General features: G+C 44.4%; 1 protein-coding gene across 2 annotated transcripts in view; it reads left to right on the top strand.

Annotated features, from left to right (window-relative positions):
• The window catches only part of ZFYVE28 (zinc finger FYVE-type containing 28), a 393202-nt gene that overhangs the window by 298001 nt on the left and 69272 nt on the right, over nucleotides 1–25929 (top strand). For both annotated transcript variants that reach the window (XM_082244014.1, XM_082244013.1), the window contains exon 9: nucleotides 16993–17097. In XM_082244014.1, coding sequence (XP_082100140.1) covers nucleotides 16993–17097 — 105 coding nt within the window. The remainder of the gene's footprint in view (nucleotides 1–16992; nucleotides 17098–25929) is intronic.

The following is a 25929-nucleotide window of genomic DNA, read 5'->3' as shown; positions in this document are numbered from 1 at the left end:
AATGACAGAAATCTTTCCCCTAGTTAGTAAACGCAATAACTTTTGTGCAAACCAATCAAAATACGCTTATTGTGATTTTTTTTTACCAAACCTAGGTAGCAGAAAACAAATTGGCCAAAAATGTAAAAAAAAAATTGATTTTTACATTTTTTTGGGGGGGGAATTTCATATAAAAAAAAAATGTGAAAAATATTGTTTTTTCAAAATTTACGCTCTTTTTTTGTTTATAGCGCAAAAAGTAAAAATCGTACAGGTGATGAAGTACCACCAAAAGAAGTGGGGGAAAAAAAGGACATAAATTTTGTTTGGGTACGGCGTCGTACGACTGCGCAATTGTCAGTTAAAGTTGCACAGTGCCGAATCGCATAAAGTGGCCTGGACGTAAGACAGCAAAATCCTCCGGTGGTAAAGTGGTTAACCATTTCCATACTGTAGAACGTATGACATCCTGGGCTTTCAGTGGAGATATCTGAATGATGCCAGCAGCTGCAGGCATCATTCAGATTTTTTTTTTTTTCTGGGCAGGCAATTCACTGCAAAGTAAAAGCCCTCATAGCGACTGTTTAGTCACTTTATTGCTTTTACATATGGCGGGAGGTGACGCTCACCTGTTCGATCGCTGAGCTAGAGAATGAATCGGCTGGCCACGAAAGTTTACTATACAGCTGGCCTTGGACCAGATAGTCCACGGCCATCTCTATGACCTCTCAGAGGTCGGAAGTCATGACGTCACCTCCAGTGCCGGCAGATGTAAACACTGCTGTTTTTTTGCTGTGAAGCTGAGATATTTTTAATTATTTTTTATCTCAGGCTTTCCAGCCTAGAGGAGAGATCTGGGGGCTTATAGACCCCAGATCTCTCCGTAAAGAGGAATTGTCATGTCCTATTCCTATTACAAGGTATGTTTACATTCCTTGAATTAGGAATAAAAATGATAAAAATAAAAAATATAAGGTAAAGTGTAAAAATAAAAAAAATACAAATTTAAAGCGCCCCTGTCCCCTCGTGCTCGCACGCAGAAGCAAGCTCATACGTAGGTCATGCCCCATATGTAAACGGCATTCAAACCACACATGAGGTATGGCTGTGAGCGTTAGAGTGAGAGCAATAGTGCAAGTGCAAGACCTCCTCTGTAACTTCAAACTGGTAATCTGTAAAAATGTTTAAAGCGTAGCCTAAGGATATTTTAAGTACCGAAGCTTGGCACCATTCCAAGAGCGCAATTTCAGAGTATCATCTTTCACATTCTGCAAAATTGGGCTAACTTTAGTTTTTTGTTTTTAATTCATAAATGTTTAAAAAAAAAAATGTGTTTAGAAAATTGCTGCGCAAATACTGTGTGACATAAAAAATTGCAACTACTGCCATTTTATTCCCTAGGGTCTCTGCTAAAATATATATATAATGTTTAGGGGTTCTGAGTAATTTCCTAGCAAAAAAATTATGATTTTTATGATTATGATTTTTACACGTAGAAGAGGAATGCCAGGATTGGCCCGGTATGGAAGCAGTTAGAGTTTCTGCAATTTTATATTTGTAACTTAGTTAAAACAAGTGCGGAAACTTTACGAACCCTCATATATTAATATCATTCTACACATATATACAGTGGGTACGGAAAGTATTCAGACCCCCTTAAATTTTTCACTCTTTGTTATATTGCAGCCATTTGCTAAAATCATTTAAGTTCATTCTTCTTCCTCATGAATGTACACATAGCACCCCATACTGACAGAAAAACACAGAATTGTTGACATTGTTGCAGATTTATTAAAAAAGAAAAACTGAAATATCACATGGTCCTAAGTATTCAGACCCTTTGCTGTGACACTCATATATTTAACTCAGGTGCTTTCTATTTCTTCTGATCATCCTTGAGATAGTTCTACACCTTCATTTGAGTCCAGCTGTGTTTGATTATACTGATTGGACTTGATTAGGAAAGGCACACACCTGTCTATATAAGACCTTCCAGATCACAATGCATGTCAGAGCAAATGAGAATCATGAGGTCAAAGGAACTGCCTGAAGAGCTCAGAGACAGAATTGTGGCAAGGAACAGATCTGGCCAAGGTTACAAAAAGATTTCTGCTGCACTTAAGGTTCCTAAGAGCACAGTGGCCTCCATAATCCTCAAATGGAAGACGTTTCGGATGACCAGAACCCTTCCTAGAGCTGGCCGTCCGGCCAAACTGAGCTATCGGGGGAGAAGAGCCTTGGTGAGAGAGGTAAAGAAGAACCCAAAGATCACTGTGGCTGAGCTCCAGAGATGCAGTCAGGAGATGGGAGAAAGTTGTAGAAAGTCAACCATCACTGCAGCCCTCCACAAGTCAGGGCTTTATGGCAGAGTGGCCCGACGGAAGCCTCTCCTCAGTGTAAGACACATGAAAGCCCGCATGGAGTTTGCTAAAAAACACCTGAAGGACTCCAAGATGGTGAGAAATAAGATTCTCTGGTCTGATGAGACCAAAATAGAACTTTTTGGCCTTAATTCTAAGCGGTATGTGTGGAGAAAACCAGGCACTGCTCATCACCTGTCCAATACAGTCCCAACAGTGAAGCATGGTGGTGGCAGCATCATGCTGTGGGGGTGTTTTTCAGCTGCAGGGACAGGACGACTGGTTGCAATCGAGGGAAAGATGAATGCGGCCAAGTACAGGGATATCCTGGACAAAAACCTTCTCCAGAGTGCTCTGGACCTCAGACTGGGCCGAAGGTTTACCTTCCAACAAGACAATGACCCTAAGCACACAGCTAAAATAACGAAGGAGTGGCTTCACAACAACTCCGTGACTGTTCTTGAATGGCCCAGCCAGAGCCCTGACTTAAACCCAATTGAGCATCTCTGGAGAGACCTAAAAATGCCTGTCCACCAACGTTTACCATCCAACCTGACAGAACTGGAGAGGATCTGCAAGGAGGAATGGCAGAGGATCCCCAAATCCAGGTGTGAAAGACTTGTTGCATCTTTCCCAAAAAGACTCCTGGCTGTATTAGATCAAAAGGGGGCTTCTACTAAATACTGAGCAAAGGGTCTGAATACTTAGGACCATGTGATATTTCAGTTTTTCTTTTTTAATAAACCTGCAACAATGTCAACAATTCTGTGTTTTTCTGTCAGTATGGGGTGCTATGTGTACATTCATGAGGAAGAAGAATGAACTTAAATGATTTTAGCAAATGGCTGCAATATAACAAAGAGTGAAAAATTTAAGGGGGTCTGAATACTTTCCGTACCCACTGTATATATATATATATATATATATATATATATATATATATATATATATATATATATATATATATATATATAATTTTTTTTTTTTACAAATGTTGGGCTGGGTTCACACCTGATGTGGATGTGGCTCACAGCAGGGGTCCAGAGCGTCCCTGTTCTCCGTTTCGGGGATAAATCAGGCCCAAAGTTTTTGCCTTAATTTGGACCTGAAAGGAGCCAAAGTCACACAGGACTCCTGTGCAATCTGCTCCACAGCAGCCACAGAGATGTGTAAAACTGGCTCCATTGAGAGCCAGTCACAATCTCCTGACATGCTAATTGGATGCAGGGAAAAGCCAGTACACAGGTTGATTGCCAGAGATGGTCTAAAATAAACCTTTTTTCACAAAAACTAGGGAGCCTACACAGGGAGCCTAATCCACTTAATGTGGACCAAGTATTAGAACCTGAACACCCAGGGTGACCCAGTCGCTTGGAGGGAGGAACAGCCAATATACTTTTCCTACGTGTGTTCTTTAGTTTGAAGCCACTTTTTGAGGAACTGCCATGTTTTGGGGGAAGAGACCCAACATGTAATGCCCTACCTGGGATGCACATTTGCCAAAAACACTCAATCAAAAACCAGAAGCAATAGCGCTGTTTATATTGTGAGCATTGGATTCCAAAACAAACGTTCGTTTACTGAGCTCAGATCAGTGAACGATAATTTCTGATTGGTTGATGTGGGTCCACACACTCGCACGTTGCTCTTTGCTTTGCTGCATAAGCCCACGGCTGGTGAATATCTAGTAAAAATAGAGATAATATTTCAAAAAAATTAGAAAGTGGAAATTAATCAGGAGGAAAAACATAGCTCTGAGACCGCAGTCTCTAATTAAAAGAAGCACTTATCTTGTCCACGTCGAGATAATTGCATATTTCAGTAGTACTTGTTTTGATGTGCAGGATCAGTAAACAGTACTATCTTGTAAAACAGGATGGTTCAGAGCGCAGGCAGCAAGAGGCCACTGCCGAGATGACATTCATACAGTAAGGCGGATTTCTATTACATCTAATTACTTGCTATTGAGGTGTAGATCTGCACTGATTTTTCTTTTATGCTTAAATTTTGCTGAAGGCAAGAAAGTGGTACTGTAAATCCCCATCTCCGTGATGATTATTATTTTGTTTTTTTTCAATAAACCTAAACTGTGCGCTGAGCAGATCAGATTGATGTCAAGGTTTCATAAAAGCCAGTAGGGAAAGTATTTAAATGCACAATATTAGGTTGAAACGCTGCCCCGAAGACATTCTTTGTTGGCTAGTCCGGATGCCTTCCATTGACATCTATTTCCAGCAGATTAGGCAAAATCTTTTAATAACATCGGATATATGCAGAGATAAACTCAGTTTATTAAAGGGCAAAAGCGGTGCTTGATCTTTGGGAGTTGGATAAAATGCTGTGACATGCCCGGAGCTTGAAGGAAAAAAGCAGAGGGCATACATGACAGGGTGGAAGGAAAACCAGGTAGTAAGGGGTTAAATTAGTTGTTGGGATATGAGAAGTCAGGACTTTTACCTTATTGGCAGAGCAGATGAGGTGATAGGAAGGAGCAGGAGAGAGAGTAGTTAGAGGGGAGGAGTGAATGGCCTTCACTTGCAGACAGGAGATCATAGGAGAAACGTCTGCCTGGCCAGCTCCTGGATTTTGGGCCATGTTGAGAGAGAACAATGAGTGAGTTGGAGTGTCTATTAAATCAGCTCAGAGCTGCTGCTGGCCCTGATTGGGTACTGAGCCAGGTAGCAGCTTCACTGCCAGGGGTTCAGGCAGGACCCCCCTCAGCCGAGGCCTGCCACCACACAGGCTCAGAAGTCTTGACTTCTGGTGCGCCTTATCCCAGAGGACTCTCCAGACCCACCTGCTAGGCAATTGCCTACTACTGCGGGTGGTGGTCCTGGGAGGAATCCCCATCCAAGGCAGAGCCCAAAGGAGAGAGAAGTTCACCATGTTGCAGCCACGGTCCCCTCATCTCTAGTCCGGTCCCAGGTGCGGGTGCCTGGCACAGCTGGCGATGAGGCGGTCGGCATGTCAGCTCAGCGGGGGGAGAGTGTGCACAGCGGGCGCTGGCCTGTCCCTGGGTGACGCCAGTGGCTCTCATTCTGCAGGAGAACAGCAGCATGGGATATCGGGCTCCTCTGCTGGGGGAGCCGGCGGTCGAGGAGGAACACCTACAGGACCAGGTCGGGACCTGTGCGGGCTGCCAGAGAAGTGAATAAAATGGAGGAGAGGGCGGCGGCACCGGCTGATGACTACATCATCAGAGGGAGACAGAGCTGCTGCGGCCGGTTCTTAAGCCCTCAGGGTACCCCAGCATAGGAGTAGCACATGCAGTGTCCAGGATGAGGAGTCCGTCGGCTGGCAGGGGACAGCAGCTCCGCGGACAGGCAGACTTCTGCTATGAGAGGAAAGTCAGCGCTCTGACGACAGAGAGCTGGAGATGGGGACCCTGCAGGCCATCTTTTGTGTTGCGTCAGGTGCTTAAGGGTTACCGGAGGGAAGTCGTAGTTGTGATTCTAGGCAACCAGTTTCCTTTTCAGTATTGAGTTCAGTGCTGGACCGTTTGCCTATCACCTTATGAGGTGACTTTTCCGCTGCTTTTTTGGTGGCCTTTTGGTGTTTCTTAGATTAGCGAGCTGGTTAGCCCATCCAGGAGAGTTTGGGGGGTAACGTAGATAGGGGATGCTATGTGTTTTGCTTTTTCGGTAAAGCTCTGGATTAGGCGGTCCAAGACTGACGAGAGAAGCTAGGGAGTGCTGGTGCACTTGTTTAGTGGCAATAGCACTCCGCTTTGTCCAGACTGAGCAATGGAGCAATTTCTGAATGTGCAGCCCAGAGAGGAGGGTGCCTTGTTTATCCACTCGGATGGTTCATTTCTGTTCAAGTTTCAATTCCTTGCGGTTTTCCGTAAGTGTCTATCAGAGTTCAAGTTTCAATTCCTTGCGGTTTTCCGTAAGTGTCTATCAGAGGTGGGGTTGATTGCTGGAGATTGTTCCTCGCATTCTGTCCACATTGGGGCAGCCACCGAGGCATCACAGTGGGGGTTTTAATAAGGAATGGTGAAACAAATAGGCAAGTGGGAGTCCAATAGATATAAAATATATGGGCGGTCTCATCTGCTGTAGTCTTATCAGTGATGGATGGTGTGTTTCCTCCTGTTTGTTTTTCCTGTCGTTCTTTGTATTATTTATGTTTGTTGCCAGAGCTTCGGTACAGTTGGTGCATGGTCATCTTTATATCTTTACAGATTTTCCCCAGTGTCTCATCTGGATTCTGGGACACTCTTATGTGTTCTGGGGGGCAAAGGGGGCGGAGGTTAGGCTCAATGGACGGCAGTTGGGAGTTTCAAGAGAGGCGGGCAATGTTGGATGGATTGGGGTGCCAGGGATACTCTGGCAGAGAATCTTACCTGAGGTTTTCCGATTTGCGAAGCTGGACAGACCACCGGATGTTTTGGTCTTGCATGCTGGTGGGAACGGCTTAGGTCTACATTTTATGAGGGAACGGATAAGAGATGTGAAACTGGACTTCCTGAAACTTAGGTCTTCCTTCCCTGACATGATCAAAGTATGATCAAAGTATGGTCAGATATGGTGGCCCGCACTGCATAGAGAGGGGCCAGAGTTAAATAATGCCCGGATAAAGGTGAATAAGGACGTAGGCAGATTCATTGCTCGGAATAGTGGATTTGTGGTTAGGCACGTGGAGCTGGAGACAGACACATGGTTGTACCGGAGAGAGGATGGAGCGCATCTCAATGCGGTGGGTATTGACCTGTGGCCTTTGGGATTACAGGATGGTATCCAGGGGGCTTTCCGGGTGTGGCGGAGGGCGCGAGTATACGGTTTTACACTTGTGGCAGTTCGGGTCCTTGATGAGGGTCCAAAACATGGTGTCGAAAGATAAAATGGTGGGATCCATAACAGGTATGGACTGTGCAAGGTGGTAGGGGTCTGTTGTCAGGATAGTCCTCGAGGTGGTGTTTTGGCAGCTGGAGACAGAACCTAACTTAATGGTACCACAGACTCCGAAATTGTGGGAGATGGTATTGTCAAGGAACTACAACCATTCTTTGATCTGGATTGGTTTGACTGTTTTATGTTTTCCGTTATTTATGGTTTTGTTTATTAAAAGGCCGAACTGGGCATTTAATCCCAATGCTGAGTTAGTGTTGTCATTTAAAGGTAAAGGGGGTGGTTTTAGGTCCTGATCCAGGTAATATTGTTAAACAGGTGGGATCTGAACTATCCTAGTCAAGTCTTCGACTATTTGTTTTCCACAATGAACTTAATCCTAATTATTATGCTCATCGTGAACTTTTTCTTTAGAGGCCCAACTCTAGCAAGATCCTTTTTTTTTTTTCTTTTGATAGTGGGGTAGGGTTTCAATCTCTGTCAAGTTTAAAGTATTTGTAAAGTCACAACAAACTAAAACAATTTTCAATACTGTTTTTTTACATTTTTATTCATGCCTTTTTATTTTGGTAGTCACATGACCATTCAGTTCCCTCTTCTCATCCCAGCACTTAGGGGTGCTGACGGAGGTGCTCAAATAACACTTGGCAGCTTCCACCGATGTTGCAGGTCCCAGGATCTCTCTTGCTCTAATGAAACCTAGATACCAAAGAAATTCGGCTGCACACCACGGCCAGTCCAAGAACATTTATTATGTAATATGTACAAAAGTTCTACCACCAGGACACAGTCAAGTTAGGAAAGGTTGACGTGTTTCACACAAACATTGAATAAGCACAATGTTTGTGTGAAACGCATCAACCTGACCTAACTTTACTGTGTCCTGGTAGTAGTACAGTTAGTTACAGTTTACATAATAAACATTCTTGGACTGGCCGTGTTGTGCACACCTTTGGTATCCAGTGTTACGGAAGCGAGCTGAGGCTAGCACCCAGACGCTGAGTCCATTAGGAAATCATACTCACTTGAAGCAGTGTACCTTTCCTTTTTTTCCAATGAAACCTATGAAGTATCCTCAGGCTGAAGGCAGGGATACAGAGATGATTGAGATCACTTATCACTGCCTGCCTACAGCAGTTTGGCTGGGGGAGTGGCAACAGTATTCGGACTTAGTGATTCTAAACATTGTATTTTAAAAAATAAATAACAAACATGTTATACTTACCTGCTCTGTGCAATGGTTTTGCACAGAGCAGCCCTGATTTTCTTCTTTTTGGGTTCCTCCCTGGCAGTCCTGGCTCCTCCCCCTGCCGAATGCCCCCAATAGCAAGCCTCTTGCTATGGAGGCACTAGAGCAGGCTCTCTCCTAAACCACTCTCCTGTGAATGGAAATAATATATTTACAGAGAGCGCAGCTCGCCTTCCCCCCTAAGCCCTAATGTTCTCCTCATTGGCTCACTTGCTGTAATTGATAGCAGCAGGAGCCAATGGCTTGTGCTGTTATGTGAGCCAATGAGGAGATAGAGACCTGGGAGGGTCACTGCTTTTATGTGCATTGCTGAATCCAGATGGGGTTCAGGTAAGTATAAGAGGGGGACTGGGGAGGGGAGCTGCACCCAGAAGGTTTTTTACCTTAATGCATAGGATGCATTAAGATAAAAAACCTTGTGCCTTTAAAACCACTTTAAGGACTTCAGGCATGCCATTTGTCTTCACAGTGTCCTGTAGTTTCAAAGTAGGTAGAAAGGACGCAAACTGACCATGCTAGGATCCACAATTAGCGTGGTCAGTTAGAAACAAAGAAAGATTTATGTAATTTTTATTTATTTTTTTTTTTTTACTAGTAATGGCGGCGATCAGCGATTTTTAGCAGTTAAAATTTGCTGATCGCTGCCATTACTAGTAAAAAAAATAAAAATGACATAAATCTTTCCCCTAGTTTGTAGACACAATAACTTTTGCGAAAACCAATCAATATACACTTATTTAGATTTTTTTTACCAAAAATATGTAGCAGAATATTTTTTTTTTTTATCGGGAATGTTTTATAGCAGAAATTAAAAAATATTGTTTTTTTGTTTTTCAGAATTGTCGCTCATTTTTTTCTTTATAGCGCAAAAAATAAAAATGGCAGAGGGGATCAAATACCACCAGAAGAAAGCTCTATTTGTGGGAAAAAAAAAGGACATCTATTTTATTTTTTGCAAGGTCGCACAACCACGCAACTGTCAGTTGAAATAACGCAGTGCCGTATCGCAAAAAATGGCCTGGTCAATAAGGGGGTAAAATATTCCAGCCCTTAAGTAGTTAATAAATCGTGAACAAATATCCTGGGTACCCCCTGGATCCCACTGCACATAGCGGACATGATGCTTTGTGCTGCCAATATAGTGGTCTATGCACTGCAATTCACTGTTCTGGAGTGAGTATCCTTCATAATGCTCGAAATGGCAAATACTCATTTGTCAGCATGGTCATGTTACTGTGCTGACCAATCAGAGGTGCTTCCTCCTTTGGGTACACCTTTTGTGAATAAGAAGCCTCAAATGCGCTTCTCATTAGTCAGTGTGGTCACGTGGCTACGCTGACCAATGAGCACTTGCCATTGCCAGCATTATGAGGGATACAAACTGCAGGGCATGTATTACAGGGTACTACTAATCCACTTTAAATGTTGGCTAAAATATTTGTTGTTCTGCACAGCTCTCTTCAAGACTTGGGGCCTTTGTCCAACAAAAGGATCGTTGAAGAAAGCAGTCACCTGTTTCTTCCATGTCATGCCCTTGCTCCCCAATATGCTGTAGAATTTCACTCATCACTTAGGAGCAGTGACAGAGTGACACCTTACTGGTTCAGCCAGTAAAGGATCATCAGTGTAGGAGAGAACCAGTGTCTCCTCTTAGCAAATCTGTCTCTTTTGTGTTGGGTCTTTGCTTCACTTGATAACCAGGTTTTATTTCAACTGTATATTTATCTTTCTGTTTGGATTTCAATTTTAACTCATAAAGTTGGCTTTTGGGAGACCTGTCCTCCCCATGACTAGAGAGGTGAGGATTGAATTGCTAGAATAGTTCATCTTTCAAGGTTTACTATTGTTGTATTATTTACTTGTATTCTTTCCCTAACATGTTAGGCATTTGCCTCACTTGACAGCGAGTTGTTTACAGTAAAACCTTGGATTGTGAGCACAATTCGTTCCAGAAACATGCTTGTAATCCAAAGCACTCATAAATCAAAGTGAATTTCTCCATAAGAAATAATGGAAACTCAGATGATGATTCGTTCCACAACCATTTATTGTCCATCCACAAATGGCAGCCTCCACGAGGGGATTAGAAGCAAAATCCAGCAGGAGCTACAGAGCATAAAAGAGAAGAGAGGCACCTCTAAGTGTAGCAATATGGTTACATTTAATATAGGTACAACATTTAGCAACTCCATGGTTGAGGATTAAAACAGGCACATCTAAGTATGCAGGCATCCGGGGTAGAGCTGTCCACAGAGACTGTCCTCCTCCCCACCGGTTGTCACCTCTGTCAGTCTGCAATCGTGACCAGGAAGACTACCCTGCAGTAGAGTGATCTGAAAAGTGAGGCTTGAACCGCTCGTGAAGCGCAGCATGGAAGGGATGATGTTGATGGCAGTGCGGAGGATGGTCTATATAAGGAATCATATTCTCAATACCCTTAGACCGCATTCACACTAGTACGACTTGGACCGCGACTCCCCTCACGCTACCATTGTGTAGTACAGGAGCCATTCTAATAGGAGCGACACAAGTCGCTCCGACTTAGAAAAAGGGTCCTGTACTACTTCGGGGTGACCTGGAGTGACTTGCATTGACTTCCATTATGTGAAGTCCGTGCAAGTCGCGCTGCACGCGACTTCACAGGTCACCCCCTAAGTCGGAGCAACCTAATGTGAACGGAGGCTAAGGTACATTTCCATATTTTGATGCAGCACATCACGGTCTGCTCCCAGACTGAATGCAAACAACCCTTCATATGCTACACAAAAGCATGTTGTTTATACCTAATGCTATTGTATTAAGAGATGTGCTCACTGGTTCACACCTGGAGTACACTTGTCACAAGCGCAATGGCTGCCGGCCCCCTTTATGATGGGGGGGGGCGTGGATGCATTATTTGAACCCCTAGAACTGAGCAGTCGTATGAAAACCGGTGCTTAAAAAGTCCAAAGAGGTGAATAGAATGCCGGATCCATAGAAGTAGTCTCAGCAGGGAAGGAATCACCGGTGGAGACAGATATGTAGAATTTAAAGTAAAGGGTGACTGGAAAATATTACTTCACACCCAAAGTGAGCACATAAATCTGCTTACCAGATTACAAGACCACCAGATTATAGGTGGTCTAATGGAGCATAAGAAGATAAAATCTCACAGATCATAATGGATGGGAGCCACTCAAAAGATGTAGGAAAGTGTTCCTGTTATCTCACAAGACTTGTGTTCAAGACTGGTTAACTACCTGCAGTTGATTTCTTTTGGTGGTCATCCATTATGATCTGTGAGAGATATTATCTGGTCGTGCTCCATTAGACCACCTATAATCCGGTGATCTTTTAATCTGGTAAACAGATTTATGTGCTCACTTTGGGTGTGAAGTAAATATTTTCCAGTTACCCTTTACTTTATCATTATACATATCTGTCTCCACCGGTGATTCCTTCCCTGCTGAGACTTCTTCTATGGATCCGGCTTTTTATTCACCTCTGGACTTTTTAAGCACCAGTTTTCATATGAATGCTCGGTTGTTAATATAGCGCTGCACTTTCTGTCTGTATATCTTTTTGGAGTGTGTATCTTTGCTCTTAGTGCCAGCAGCTCTTTTTACTCTAGCACAGTGTTTTTTTGCCATTTAACCAGTGGTGGGATTCAAAAATTTTAGTAACCAGTTCCGACTTTCCCAGCAGAATGACCAGCGTGCCCCCTTTAAATGCACAGAAACCAGCGTGCCCCCTTTCAATGCACAGTGACCAGCGTGCCCCCTTTCAATGCACATTGCCCCCAATGATTGCAGAGTGCCAGCCACAGCATTGTCCTCAATGATCGCTGAGTGCCAGCCACAGCATTGCCCCCAATGATTGCAGAGTGCCAGCCACAACATTGCCCCCAATGATTGCAGAGTGCCAGAACAGAGCATTGCCCCCAATGATTGCAGAGTGCCAGCCACAGCATTGCCCCTAATGATTGCAGAATGCCAGCCACAGCATTGCCCCCAATGATTGCAGAGTGCCAGAACACAGCATTGCCCCCAATGATTGCAGAGTGCCAGCCACAGCATTGCCCCTAGTGATTGCAGAGTGCCAGAACACAGCATTGCCCCCAATGACTGCAGAGTGCCAGCCACAGCATTGCCCCCAATGACTGCAGAGTGCCAGCCACAGCATTGCCCCCAATGACTGCAGAGTGCCAGCCACAGCATTGCCCCTTATGATTGCAGAGTGCCAGCCACAGCATTGCCCACAATGACTGCAGAGTGCCAGCCACAGCATTGCCCACAATGACTGCAGAGTGCCAGAACACAGCATTGCCCCCAATGATTGCAGAGTGCCAGCCACAGCATTGCCCCTAATGATTGCAGAGTGCCAGCCACAGCATTGCCCCCAATGACTGCAGAGTGCCAGCCACAGCATTGCCCCCAATGACTGCAGAGTGCCAGCCACAGCATTGCCCCCAATGATTGCAGAGTGCCAGCCACAGCATTGTCCCTAATGATTGCAGAGTGCCAGCCACAGCATTGCCCCCAATGACTGCAGAGTGCCAGCCACAGCATTGCCCCCAATGATTGCAGAGTGCCAGAACACAACATTGCCCTCAATGATTGCAGAATGCCAGAACACAGCATTGCCCCCAATGATTGCAGAGTGCCAGCCACAGCATTGCCCCTAATGATTGCAGAGTGCCAGCCACAGCATTGTCCTCAATGATTGCTGAGTGCCATCCACAGCATTGCCCCCAATGACTGCAGAGTGCCAGCCACAAGATTGCCCCCAATGATTGCAGAGTGCCAGAACAGAGCATTGCCCCCAATGATTGCAGAGTGCCAGCCACAGCATTGCCCCTAATGATTGCAGAATGCCAGCCACAGCATTGCCCCCAATGATTGCAGAGTGCCAGAACACAGCATTGCCCCCAATGATTGCAGAGTGCCAGCCACAGCATTGCCCCTTATGATTGCAGAGTGCCAGCCACAGCATTGCCCACAATGACTGCAGAGTGCCAGCCACAGCATTGCCCCCAATGATTGCAGAGTGCCAGAACACAGCATTGCCCCCAATGATTGCAGAGTGCCAGCCACAGCATTGCCCCTAATGATTGCAGAGTGCCAGCCACAGCATTGCCCCAATGACTGCAGAGTGCCAGCCACAGCATTGCCCCCAATGATTGCAGAGTGCCAGCCACAGCATTGCCCCCAATGACTGCAGAGTGCCAGCCACAGCATTGCCCCCAATGACTGCAGAGTGCCAGCCACAGCATTGCCCCCAATGACTGCAGAGTGCCAGCCACAGCATTGTCCCCAATGATTGCAGAGTGCCAGAACACATTTCCCTCAATGATTGCAGAATGCCAGAACACAGCATTGCCCCCAATGATTGCAGAGTGCCAGCCACAGCATTGCCCCTAATGATTGCAGAGTGCCAGCCACAGCATTGCCCCCAATGATTGCAGAGTGCCAGCCACAGCATTGCCCCCAATGATTGCAGAGTGCCAGCCACAGCATTGCCCCCAATGATTGCAGAGTGCCAGCCACAGCATTGCCCCCAATGATTGCAGAGTGCCAGCCACAGCATTGCCCCCAATGATTGCAGAGTGCCAGCCACAGCATTGCCCCCAATGATTGCAGAGTGCCAGCCACAGCATTGCCCCCAATGATTGCAGAGTGCCAGCCACACATTGCCCCCAATGATTGCAGAGTGCCAGCCACACATTGCCCCCAATGATTGCAGAGTGCCAGCCACACATTGCCCCCAATGATTGCAGAGTGCCAGCCACACATTGCCCCCAATGATTGCAGAGTGCCAGCCACACATTGCCCCCAATGATTGCAGAGTGCCAGCCACAGCATTGCCCCCAATGACTGCAGAGTGCCAGCCACAGCATTGCCCCCAATGATTGCAGAGTGCCAGCCACAGCATTGCCCCCAATGATTGCAGAGTGCCAGCCACAGCATTGCCCCCAATGATTGCAGAGTGCCAGCCACAGCATTGCCCCCAATTGCAGAGTGCCAGCCACACATTCCCCCCAATGATTGCAGAGTGCCAGCCACACATTCCCCCCAATGATTGCAGAGTGCCAGCCACAGCATTGCCCCAAATGATTGCAGAGTGCCAGCCACACATTGCCCCCAATGATTGCAGAGTGCCAGCCACACATTGCCCCCAATGATTGCAGAGTGCCAGCCACACATTGCCCCCAATGATTGCAGAGTGCCAGCCACACATTGCCCCCAATGATTGCAGAGTGCCAGCCACACATTGCCCCCAATGATTGCAGAGTGCCAGCCACACATTGCCCCCAATGATTGCAGAGTGCCAGCCACACATTGCCCCCAATGATTGCAGAGTGCCAGCCACACATTGCCCCCAATGATTGCAGAGTGCCAGCCACACATTGCCCCTAATGATTGCAGAGTGCCAGCCACACATTGCCCCCAATTGCAGAGTGCCAGCCACACATTGTCCCCAATGATTGCAGAGTGCCAGCCACACATTGCCCCTAATGATTGCAGAGTGCAAGCCACACATTGCCCCCAATGATTTCAGAGTGCCAGCCACACATTGCCCCCAATTGCAGAGTGCCAGCCACACATTGCCCCCAATGATTGCAGAGTGCCAGCCACACATTGCCCCCAATGATTGCAGAGTGCCAGCCCCACATTGCCCCCAATGATTGCAGAGTGCCAGCCCCACATTGCCCCCAATGATTGCAGAGTGCCAGCCACACATTGCCCCCAATGATTGCAGAGGGCCAGCGACCCCCCCCGCACTTACCTCTCTCGCAGCTTCTCTTCAGTCCCCGACTCCCCGCATCTCCGAGTCTTCAGTCCTCCCGCGGCGCCTCCTCCTTGTCCAATGGCACGGTGTTTGCCTTTCGGCCAATCAGGAAGCGGGAAGACCCGCTCCCTGATTGGCCAGGAGGAGGTTCCGTGTGACAATAGCGAATTCTCATTCGCTATTGTCACAGAATGGGCGGGTCGCGGCGCACTGCTCTGCTCCTTGCCCGCCACGTCTGCGGCTGCGCGGTCCGAGCGCGGGACATTCAATTGTACTGCGCTCGGACGTGCAGAGGGATTCAGCCGGTTCTGCGAACTCGCAGAACGTTAGTAACCGGTTCTATAGAACCGGTGCGAACCGGCTGAATCCCACCACTGCATTTAACCCCTAGAACAAGCCTGTTCCCTGAGTTGCCAAAAGGAGTGAGTGTAGTTAGCAATAGCGAAGAGAGGCCAGAAGGCCCAGAAAAGGTGGGGGGCAAAGAATTGGGGGAGAAAAGGTTTGGGGGACTCTGCCCACTTTACAGACCAAGAAACAAGCAAAGCGGGTAGTGTCCTGGAATCAGCAGCCACATAGATATTTGATCAACGGGTCCCATACCTTCTCATACATCCTAATTTTGTCATTTAAGATCTCAGATAAACTTATGGCGCTTTTCCACTGCATGGAACCGAACGGTTCGCCTCGCTTTTGTGCTTTTCCACTGCTGGTACTGCATGGTATGGTGTAGGAACGATACGGTACGGCAACGCTTTTCCACTGCATGGAACCGAACGGTACAGCTCTCAAAAACAGTACCACCTCGATTGTGGTTCCAAGAGGTACCATACCCGGTACCATATCCCATAATCCTTTGCATGCAGTCACTACTAGCCACTGATTGGTCAGAGAATCCCACCCACCCCATTGTTATCCCACCCACTTAACTTTATTACTACTTTAGTGGAAAAGCAAACCATACCGTACCGTACCGAACCGTTCCAACACCGTACCATGCGGTACCAGCAGTGGAAAAGCAAACCGGGCAGAGTAGAGCCGAGCCGGTACTTGCAGTGGAAAAGTGCCATTATATAACAGATAAATTAATTATGATCCAGTAGAGTTTGTGTTTGAGCTGATCAAAAGGGATGACTACTCCAGGATCTGGCAATGATAATTTTAGCAGTCAGACACAAATATATAAGTGATGAGTTTTCTCTGACATCTCGAGGTGTATATTTTGTTTTAACTGTGTAGGTATCTTTTTGTTTGGAGTTTAACTTTAGCACATAAAGTTGCTTTTTGGGAGATCTCTCCTCCCCCATGACCAAAGAGAGAGGTAGGCCATTATGGAGGGAAATGGACTCATGGGTAGCCAGAGTAGATAGACACTGTATAATCGTTCTCATTTGCTGTGTTATTACATGGCTGATGTCACTGACAGTTCGAAGAATCCGATCCTGAATGACTCTATCCTGCCTGTAGAAGAAGACATTTGGCCGGCACTGTGAACAGTTTGGCAGCCCCTAGGAATACAAGTGTTTGCATTATGTAGAAATCAGCCGCAGCAGTAGATGTTCTTGTGCTGAGCTCCATTCTGGCTCTTTATTGTTGAACTTCACAAAGTCAGCGCAGTTCTCCTTTGAGCAGCCACTCAGGGAAACGGCTTCTAAAAGCTCCCGCGAAGAAAGCAAGTGTTGTGCTTCACACATTCCCTTTGTTGTCTTTCAGCATCAATTTGTTACCACTGAGCACCTCATATGTGTTTTCCCCACGCTTCATTTTGTTTCCATATTCTTGTTTTCAGTTCTCAGGATGACATACGTGCCTCTCCACTCCACTCCGCCGCCAGCAGTGACTATGACAGTGTCTCTGTCACTTCATCTAGTCTCTCCAGCATTTCCACTCTGAGGTAATAACGAGTCCCCCAGACTCCTCTGCTCTCCTCGCAGCGCCCTCTTCTAATGGCATCCTTCTTTTCTCTCTATCTGTGATGGAAATGGTGCTCTTTCCCTCCTTTGTGTATATTTCGCAAACTAATCACAACTTCAATGCTCACGACATGCTGAGGCGCTGTGCTTTCCTCCGTGTTGCCTGTCTCTTCTCTCCTGACCATATGCTCTTTGTGCCTTGTAATTCTTCCTGGCTTATTGAACACAAGTTCAAGATAGTTTTGTGTCAAAGAAAAAGTTTAGAATTGGTACAGAGATATTTAAATGCAACTTATTTGTGTTAATGTGTTTGAGATTATACATTTCCATCAAAGAGAACCAGTCACCAAGGGGCATTTGTACTAATCTGAGTCTCCACTTTAATTATTTCAGTTGATCCTTATCTTTCAGGTATTTCTTGAGCTTTATTATTTACTTGAATTCCTTCCCTGTCAGGGCAAAAATCGGGGTGCAAGACCATCCTATCTCCTTTTTGGACTGATAACAGACACTTTGAAAATTCTCATATGACAAAAGTGCTGGTAGGATGGAATTGCCATAATAATTGGGCCTTCTCTTTCATGGCTTTTTTCTTAGTTTTATTATTTGCCTGTATTCTTTCCCTGTCAGAACATAATTCAGGCTGTAAGACTATCCTATCTCCTGACTGGACTCTGTGCTACGACAGTTCAAAAGCTGTCATATGACCAAGGTGCTGACAGGATTATTTGAATTAAAACGAATTGTTAATTGTCGCTTTTACGCTGATCTAGCAGTCTGGATAGTGTCCCTTAAAGCCCTTCAGCTCAGGTGAAACTCAATGGGGGACCTACAGGCTGACACTGAGCTCACATTTCTTTTTTAAATAAGATTTTAATTTAAAAGATGAGTTACGCAGAGACAATCGGTCACACAGGACAAATGAGTAGCAAGAAAGACAAAAAGTAGCTTGATATATTTTCTTCCACTTGTGAGTATGAAAATTCATCATGGCAGAACACAATTAAGGAACCACACAAAAAACTATAAAGACCAGACATTTTCACATTGGACAATAAGGGGAGACATCACCTCCATTGGGACCCAAGTTTTCACATCGCAAACAAGAAACACCTCCTCAATTCAAATGCCTATTCCTCTTACAGAGCATAGATTTGCAGATACCCACTTCAAGGCTAGCATCCTGCAAGCAGCAAAAAGGGATCTAGGCACGGCCAAAGATAGGCATGGTTAATAATAACCCAGGATGCATGTGAGAGGATCAAATTAACAGCAAAGCGATTAAGTATTGTAATTACACTATCTCAGTACCTCCGCAGTTTGGTTCAACACCAGAGAAGGTGAATGAGGTTCCCCTGTGGAAGCAGAAATCACACGCAGACCGACAGAATTTCAAGAGCTGCAATAGCTTGGATAGATCTACTATTTGGGCAGACTGTAGGGTGTCATCTCAAATGGAACTCCAATCTACCTTCCACTTCCTGAGCAGAAGGTTGTCCAACAGTTGGTATAGGCTGCTGATATAAGACATTTGGTATGGTCCGCTTGAACCACAGCATCAAATAATAAGCTAGGAGGGAAAAATATAGGATGAATTTTGCTCCGTTTTAAAAATGCATGTCGAAGTACTAGTAGAACAAATCCTGGTCCAGCTCGAAATTGTGAGGGACATTACTGAGAAAATGTAAAAAGTATGGGATTCTTTAAAAAAAAAATTATACTCACCTAGGTGGATGCAGCATCCGTCCTATGCTGCATCTGTCCCCCGCCGGCTCTTAAGACCAAGAACTGAGTGATAAAGTACTGCTGATAGCTCAGCTCTTGGTCTTCCGGCTGCAAAGAACTGGTGACTGCCAGTCACCGACTCTCTGCCCTGCCCCTCCAGCACTCACTAGAGCACAGGGCTGTGGAGGGAGCGGGAGCAGCTGGCTCAGGCTCTCAGCGGCTTGCTGAGTGGAGCCAGCTGCTGTTTTAGGCATCTGGGTGCATCTCATTAATGTGGCTGAAAAAGGATCACAGGAGTGCAGCATGAAGTGCACTACTATGCTCAATAGGAGAAGTAGGGCCAAAAGAGCTTTGGCTATACTTCTCTTTTAAAGCAGCCATCTATGTAAAAATGTGATAAGGTAGTGACACCAGCCCTCTCCCAACTCTGGAATCCCTCAAGTTAATAATCTCAAGTAGAATCTTGTTGGACCAGAGGGGCATCAATCTGGTGTTTCCAGTGATCCCCAATAAACCCTTTGTAGCCTCCTATCAAGTACCTGATCAGAGGCCAAGGTGCTGAGAGGGCTTCTCTTGTGGCTAAGTGCAAGGCACCCCTGGAGGTGGAGACATGGAGTGCTGTGTCCAAAGGAACAGGCTCCGGTGAAGAGGTGACTGCTGTGGTAGTAGACACGTAGTGCGTACTGCAATGCAGGCTTCCTTGGGAGTGTCTGGAGCAGGTAGCGAAAGGGTGAGACAGGAGCGAGGTCAAGGTCAGGCCAAGGGGTCAAGCACAGTCTATCAGGCAGTAGAGGAGTCCGAAGGAGCAAGCCAGGGATTATACACAGGAACAGCAGACTGGAGCAAAGTAGGTGAACAAGCCCGTGGTCGGAGCCAGGAGGAGGGACAAGACAGGTGAGGCGAGCCAGGTCGGTAACGGGTAATCCACAGTAAACAGGAGCAGGAACACGGGAACTCACAGGGAAGCTGAAGATCATCCAGCAACTAATGGCTGGAGCAGGCTGGTTTAAATATGCCACTGGGCGCCAACAATCCTCATGTTTTGCATGCACGCAACAGCCTATGTGTGCATGGAAACATAGGATAGCATGCTGGGAAGTTGACAGGATGCAGAAAAAAATGCCAAAAACAGCAGCTGTAAAAAGGTCCAGTGTGCATGAGGCCTTAAATACACAATGGCAAACAAGTATAAAAACCCATAAGTGATCATATATATGAACATATATCACAGAGTAAATATAAGTCATCACATCCAATTTGTGTAAGGCATAACGTTCATAATAGAGACAGTCCACATAACGCCATCAAGGAAGTGTCCACATAAAATCAAAATCCACAGGGGTGCTTGGAATAAAAAATCACAGAGGCCAATAGCCACCAGTGTGACAATCCCACCACCACGGATAGTGATATTACACTTACCAGAAGCTGTGGACTCAAGTACCTTATGGCAAATGAGTCACACAAGCAGGGATGATTAACGTTAGTTATGGAAGCCCAATCGCTAGGGGGTCTTCAGTATGGATGGATCCCATAAATCACTTCTGGTTCTGGTAAGGATGTATCTCTGCTCAGATCGGCTGTGTCTCTTCCGGTTCAAACACATATGTGGAAACAGGCCAAGTAGTCGCACATAGTGTAAAACCAATAAAACTACAGTTTATTTCAAAGTACAGAACACTTACAAGACTATAGTGCTTGTAGGGTGGAATGACCTTGGCAGGAGCAGGGCACTGATGCGTTTCATCAAACAGGACATCCTCATAGGTCTAAAAGCCCCTTCCGATCACTCCATATATTAATATATATATATATATATATATATATGGAGAGAGAGAGATTGTTGCACAAATAATTTTCTTTTATTGAAAAAGCATCCAAAAAGTACATACCAGTACAATTGCAGAGTATTTCATCATGTGACAGTTTGGGGCTAGTAGGATGACGCCCTTCCTCAAACCGAGATACATCTAAATCCTCAAACACATACAAAGACTTGTATTTCCTTAACATCAATTGGGAATCTAGCAAGTCATCAATCATCAATTAATTCAAATAGGTGTCTTCAATCAGTCATTAAGAAGACCAAGATAAAGTTACAAATGTTGGATCCTTCCCCCAATACATTTAGTAAAGTCCAGTTTATTCCTTCATATTATTAAAGAAAGGAAAATTTGTTATGATAGCTACAACACACCTGTTAATTATTAAAATCACAACATTACTCATATATTGAGATATTAAATATGGTTGTCACTGCTGAAAGTGTAGAACACGTTCACTCACAAATTTCAGATCAAAAGGAGTACTCCCAAAAAAATATAAATCAAGCTCAGAATTTTACCCTTTCGGTTGTAAAGTTTCCAAAAAATGAATCCTCTGAACCTCACGCTTTTTTAGTTGTAATTCACGATTACCTCTCCTTCTATTTCTTTGTATATTATCTATAACCATGAACCTCAATTGGGACACTGAATGTCCTTTCTCCAAAAAATTTCTTGCTAATGGTAACTGTGTTAATTTGTCCCTGATTGAGTATTTGTGGCGGGCAATACGATCCTTAACCTTCTGAGTTGTCTCCCCAACGTAATACAAGCCACATGGGCATTTGATAATATACCTATGAAGATTGACATGTATAGTGACTCTTAATTCCTATGTCATATCCCCTATGTGGATGTGAAAAATGTTTGCTTTTTATCATCGAGTTGCTTTGAATGCAACTCAAACATGGATATGAACCTGTTTTTGGTTCAGGATGCGGTTCCTGAAACCGCTGTGACTTGGCTAGGAGCCTCCAGGGACTGAAAGCCCACATATGGTTGGAAAGGAAATCGTGAGCCATTACAAGAGAGGGGAGAGGAGGACCGTACCTGTACCTTGATTTACATGCGGTTTATGACCTTTGTAAAAAGTGTCATTTACGTCTGGTAAGAGACAGTGTGAACTGTTTTCTGGTGGTGGTTCTCTGGGCTGACTCTACACCTCTGTTTGGATCGGACACTTATGGACTGTTGTTTTCCTCTATTATTTATGGACATTCTATGACAACAGTGTTCAGATTAACGCCGCATGGTTATAGATAGTATACAAAGAAATAGAAGGGGAGGTAAGAAAGCGTGAGGTCCAGTAGATTCATTTTTTGGAAACTTTACAACCGAAAGGGTTAAATTCTGAGCTTGATTTATATTTATTTTTGGGAGTACTCCTTTTGATCTGAAATTTGTGAGTGAACATGTTCTACACTTTCATCAGTGACAACCATATTTAATATCTCAATATATGATTAATGTTGTGATTTTAATAATTAACGGGTGTGTTGTAGCTGTCATGATGACAAATTTTCCTTTCTTTTTTAATAGGAAGGAATAAACTGGACTTTACTAAATGTATTGGGGGAAGGATCCAACATTTGTAACTTTATCTTGGTCTTCATAATGACTGATTGAAGACACCTATTTGAATTAATTGATGATTGATGACTTGCTAGATTCCGAATTGATGTTAAGGATGTATAAGTCTTTGTATGTGTTTGAGGATTTAGATGTATTTCAGTTTAAGGAAGGGAGTCATCCTACTAGCCCGAAACTGTACATGATGAAATACTCTGCAATTGTACTGGTATGTACTTTTTGGATGCTTTTCCAATAAAAGAAAGTTTATTTGTGCAGCAATCCCTGTGGACATTTCTATATATATATATATATATATATATATATATATATATATATATATATATAATACGCAGCCGGTGGGATAGCTTGATTGCTTTGCACATGCATCAATGAAACAAATGCTGTAGTGCTGCTCACCGAATCTGTTATATACAGTATATATATTTACACTGAGCAAAATTATAAACTCAACACTTTTGTTTTGCCCCCATTTTTCATTAGCTGAACTCAAAGATTTAAGACTTTTTCTATGTACACAAAAGGCCTATTTCTCTCAAATAATTTTCACAAATCTGTCTAAATCTGTGTTAGTGAGCACTTCTCTTTTGCCGAGATAATCGGTATATCAAGGTGTAGCATATCAAGATGCCTATTAGACAGCATGATTATTGCACAGGTGTGCCTTAGGCTGCCCACAATAAAAGGCCACTCTAAATTGTGCAGTTTTATCACACAGCACAATGCCACAGATGTTGCAAGTTTTGAGGGAGCGTGCAATTGGCATGCTGACTGCAGGAATGTCCACCAGAGCTGTTGCCCGTGAATTGAAAGTTTATTTCTCTACCATAAGCCATCTCCAAAGGCATTTCAGAGAATTTGGCAGTACATCCAACTGACCTCACAACTGCAGACCACGTGTAACCACACCAGCCCAGGACCTCCGCATCCAGCATCTTCACCTCCAAGCTTGTCTAAGACCAGCCACCCAGACAGCCGCTGCAACAATCGGTTTTCATAACCAAGAAATTTTTGCATAAACTGTCTGAAACCATCTCAGGGAAGCTCCTCTGCATGCTTGTCGTCATCATCGGGGTCTCGACCCGACTTGAGTGGGCAAATGCTCACATTCAATGGTGTCTGGCACTTTGGAGAGGTGTTCTCTTTACGGATGAATCCCAGTTTTCACTGTACAGGGCAGATGGAAGACAGCATGTATGGCATCGTGTGGGTGACCTGTTTGCTGATGTCAACGTTGTGGATCAAGTGGCCCATGGTGGCGGTGGGGTTTTAGTATGGGCAGGCGTATGTTATGGACAACGAACACAGGTGCATTTTTATTGATGGCATTTTGAATGCACAGAGATATTGTGATGAGATCCTGAGGTTTATTGTGGTACCATTCATCCACGATTATCACCTCATGTTGCAGCATGATAATGCATGGCCCCATGTTGCAAGGATCTGTACACAATTCCTGGAAGCTGAAAACATCTCAGTTCTTGCATGGCCAGCATACTCCTGGAACATGCCACCCATTGAGCATGTTTGGGATGCTCTGGATCGGCTTATACCACAGCATATTCCAGGTCCTGCCAATATCCAGCAACTTCGCACAGCCATTGAAGAGGAGTGGACCAACATTCCACACACCACATTTAACAACCTGATCAACTCTATCCAAAGGAGATGTGTTGCACTGCGTGAGGCAAATTGTGGTCACACCAGATACTGACTGGTTTTCAGGCCCCCCCCCCCCCCAATACAGTAAAACTGCACACTTTAGAGTGGCCTTTATTGTGGCCAGCCTAAGGCACACCTGTGCAATAATCATGCTGTCTAATCAGCATCTTTATACCTGTGAGGTGGATGGATTATCTGGGCAAAGGAGAAGTGCTCACTAACACAGATTTAGACAGATTTGTGAACAATATTTCAGAGAAATAGGCCTTTTGTGTACATAGAAAAGGTCTTAGATCTTTTGAGTTCAGCTCATGAAAAATGGGGGCAAAAACAAAAGTGTTGCTTTTTTTATAATTGTGTTCTGTCTGTGTGTGTGTGTGTGTGTGTATGTGTGTGTGTGTATATATATATATATATATATATATATATATATATATATATATATATATATATATATATATATATATATATATATATATATATATATTTATAGATGACCAGCATTCGAAAAAAATTGGAAAACCTGTGGAGAGCGACCTCCCATACATGATGGCGGCTGCAAAATAGCGCTGTGCGTGCGTTCCAAGCCTTGTTTTCCCTGTGAAAGCGTTTAGAGCCTCACCATGCGTATGCTTTTTCAGACTTTTGTAAGGGATCTATTTTTAAATAGAGTAAAGAAAATGTATATATAGACCCCTATGTGTTACATATTAAATTCATAAGAAATGTATTTGTGACACGTTATGACTCGCATACATAGAGCAGGATTAGAATAGGCACAGTACAACATTTGTGTAGCTGGGCAATGCATGCTTTCAAGATAATTCAACTTGCATTTGAGATCAGTTTTTGGTATTTGCTCTTCAGCACTGTTTTTGACCCACTTATGGTTTTTCAGTGCAGTCTCAAGCTTCTATGAGCTGTTTTTATATTCTTCTTATCTTGGAAGGGAGGGTGGATGAAGCCTCTCTGAAACCAACAAATGTAAATGCACAGAAGCCATTAATAAACCAGCCAGGTGATAGAGAAGGAGCTTAGGGGCAGTAAAGTCAGCAGAAATCTACTATGTGCTATATAAAGCAGGTCACATGTCTTGCCAGATATGGTTCACATGACCTGAATCTGCCGCGTAGGTAGCAGCTTTGCCTTATGGCACTAATTTTATCAGTCTTTTTTTTTTTTCTTTTGCTTTGGCTGAAGACTGTTGTCAGCACCCTGGTACAGGACTTTGCTTGACAAACTGTAGTGCCATGGTATATCCTTGTTACAGCCAATAGGTACGTTTTCTTTTTACACCCCTTACCCCTACACTACCTCTATTCAAGAAGACCTAACAAACCTTGGTTTAGAATTTTTTGGGAGCATATCTGCAAGTTGAATCATCCCCAAGGAAGTAGCTCCAACTTTCTTTATCGATTTAGTAATTCCACGTAGACTGTTATAACAAAAGGATAACAAATTATGTGTGTTATGTAGGTGGAAAAAAGAGAGAGAAATGGATGCTACAAGAAGAGTCATTGCAGTAAGTAATCACAAAGACTGAATAGGAGAAATGAACCACACAGAAAAATTAAGAGGAATAAAACAGAAGAAATCTAAAGCCATGATCTCTATAATTACCATGGAAGGTCATTATTCTGTAAAATCAATGAACTAGAAACTGTTAAAACGCAGTGGCAGACTTTGCAGGTTAATCAGAGTGTTTATCTTTATTTACAAGAGAAGATCATTTCTGTTTCGGGATCTCTTTAACCACTTGAGTCCTGCCCTATATATACCCCTTCATTACCGGGCCAAGTCTCTGTTTTCAGTGCTGTGATAGGTTGAGTGACAATTACGTGGTCATGCAAAGCTGTACTGTACTGGTCAACATTGTACCCCCCTGGTTGTGCTCAGTGATAATCGTTGTGTCCCTCGTTCCCTACTGTTGATCAGTGTGCCCATTTTTCCTTGATAGTCGCAGGATCATGCATATCAAGCGGCGGCTGCAGAAGAATGAGTATCAGGAGGTTT

This window comes from Pelophylax lessonae (genome assembly GCF_965119305.1).
Source record: "Pelophylax lessonae genome assembly, chromosome: 1".
Taxonomy (NCBI): domain Eukaryota; kingdom Metazoa; phylum Chordata; class Amphibia; order Anura; family Ranidae; genus Pelophylax; species Pelophylax lessonae.
This window is presented reverse-complemented; position numbering and strand designations above follow the sequence as displayed.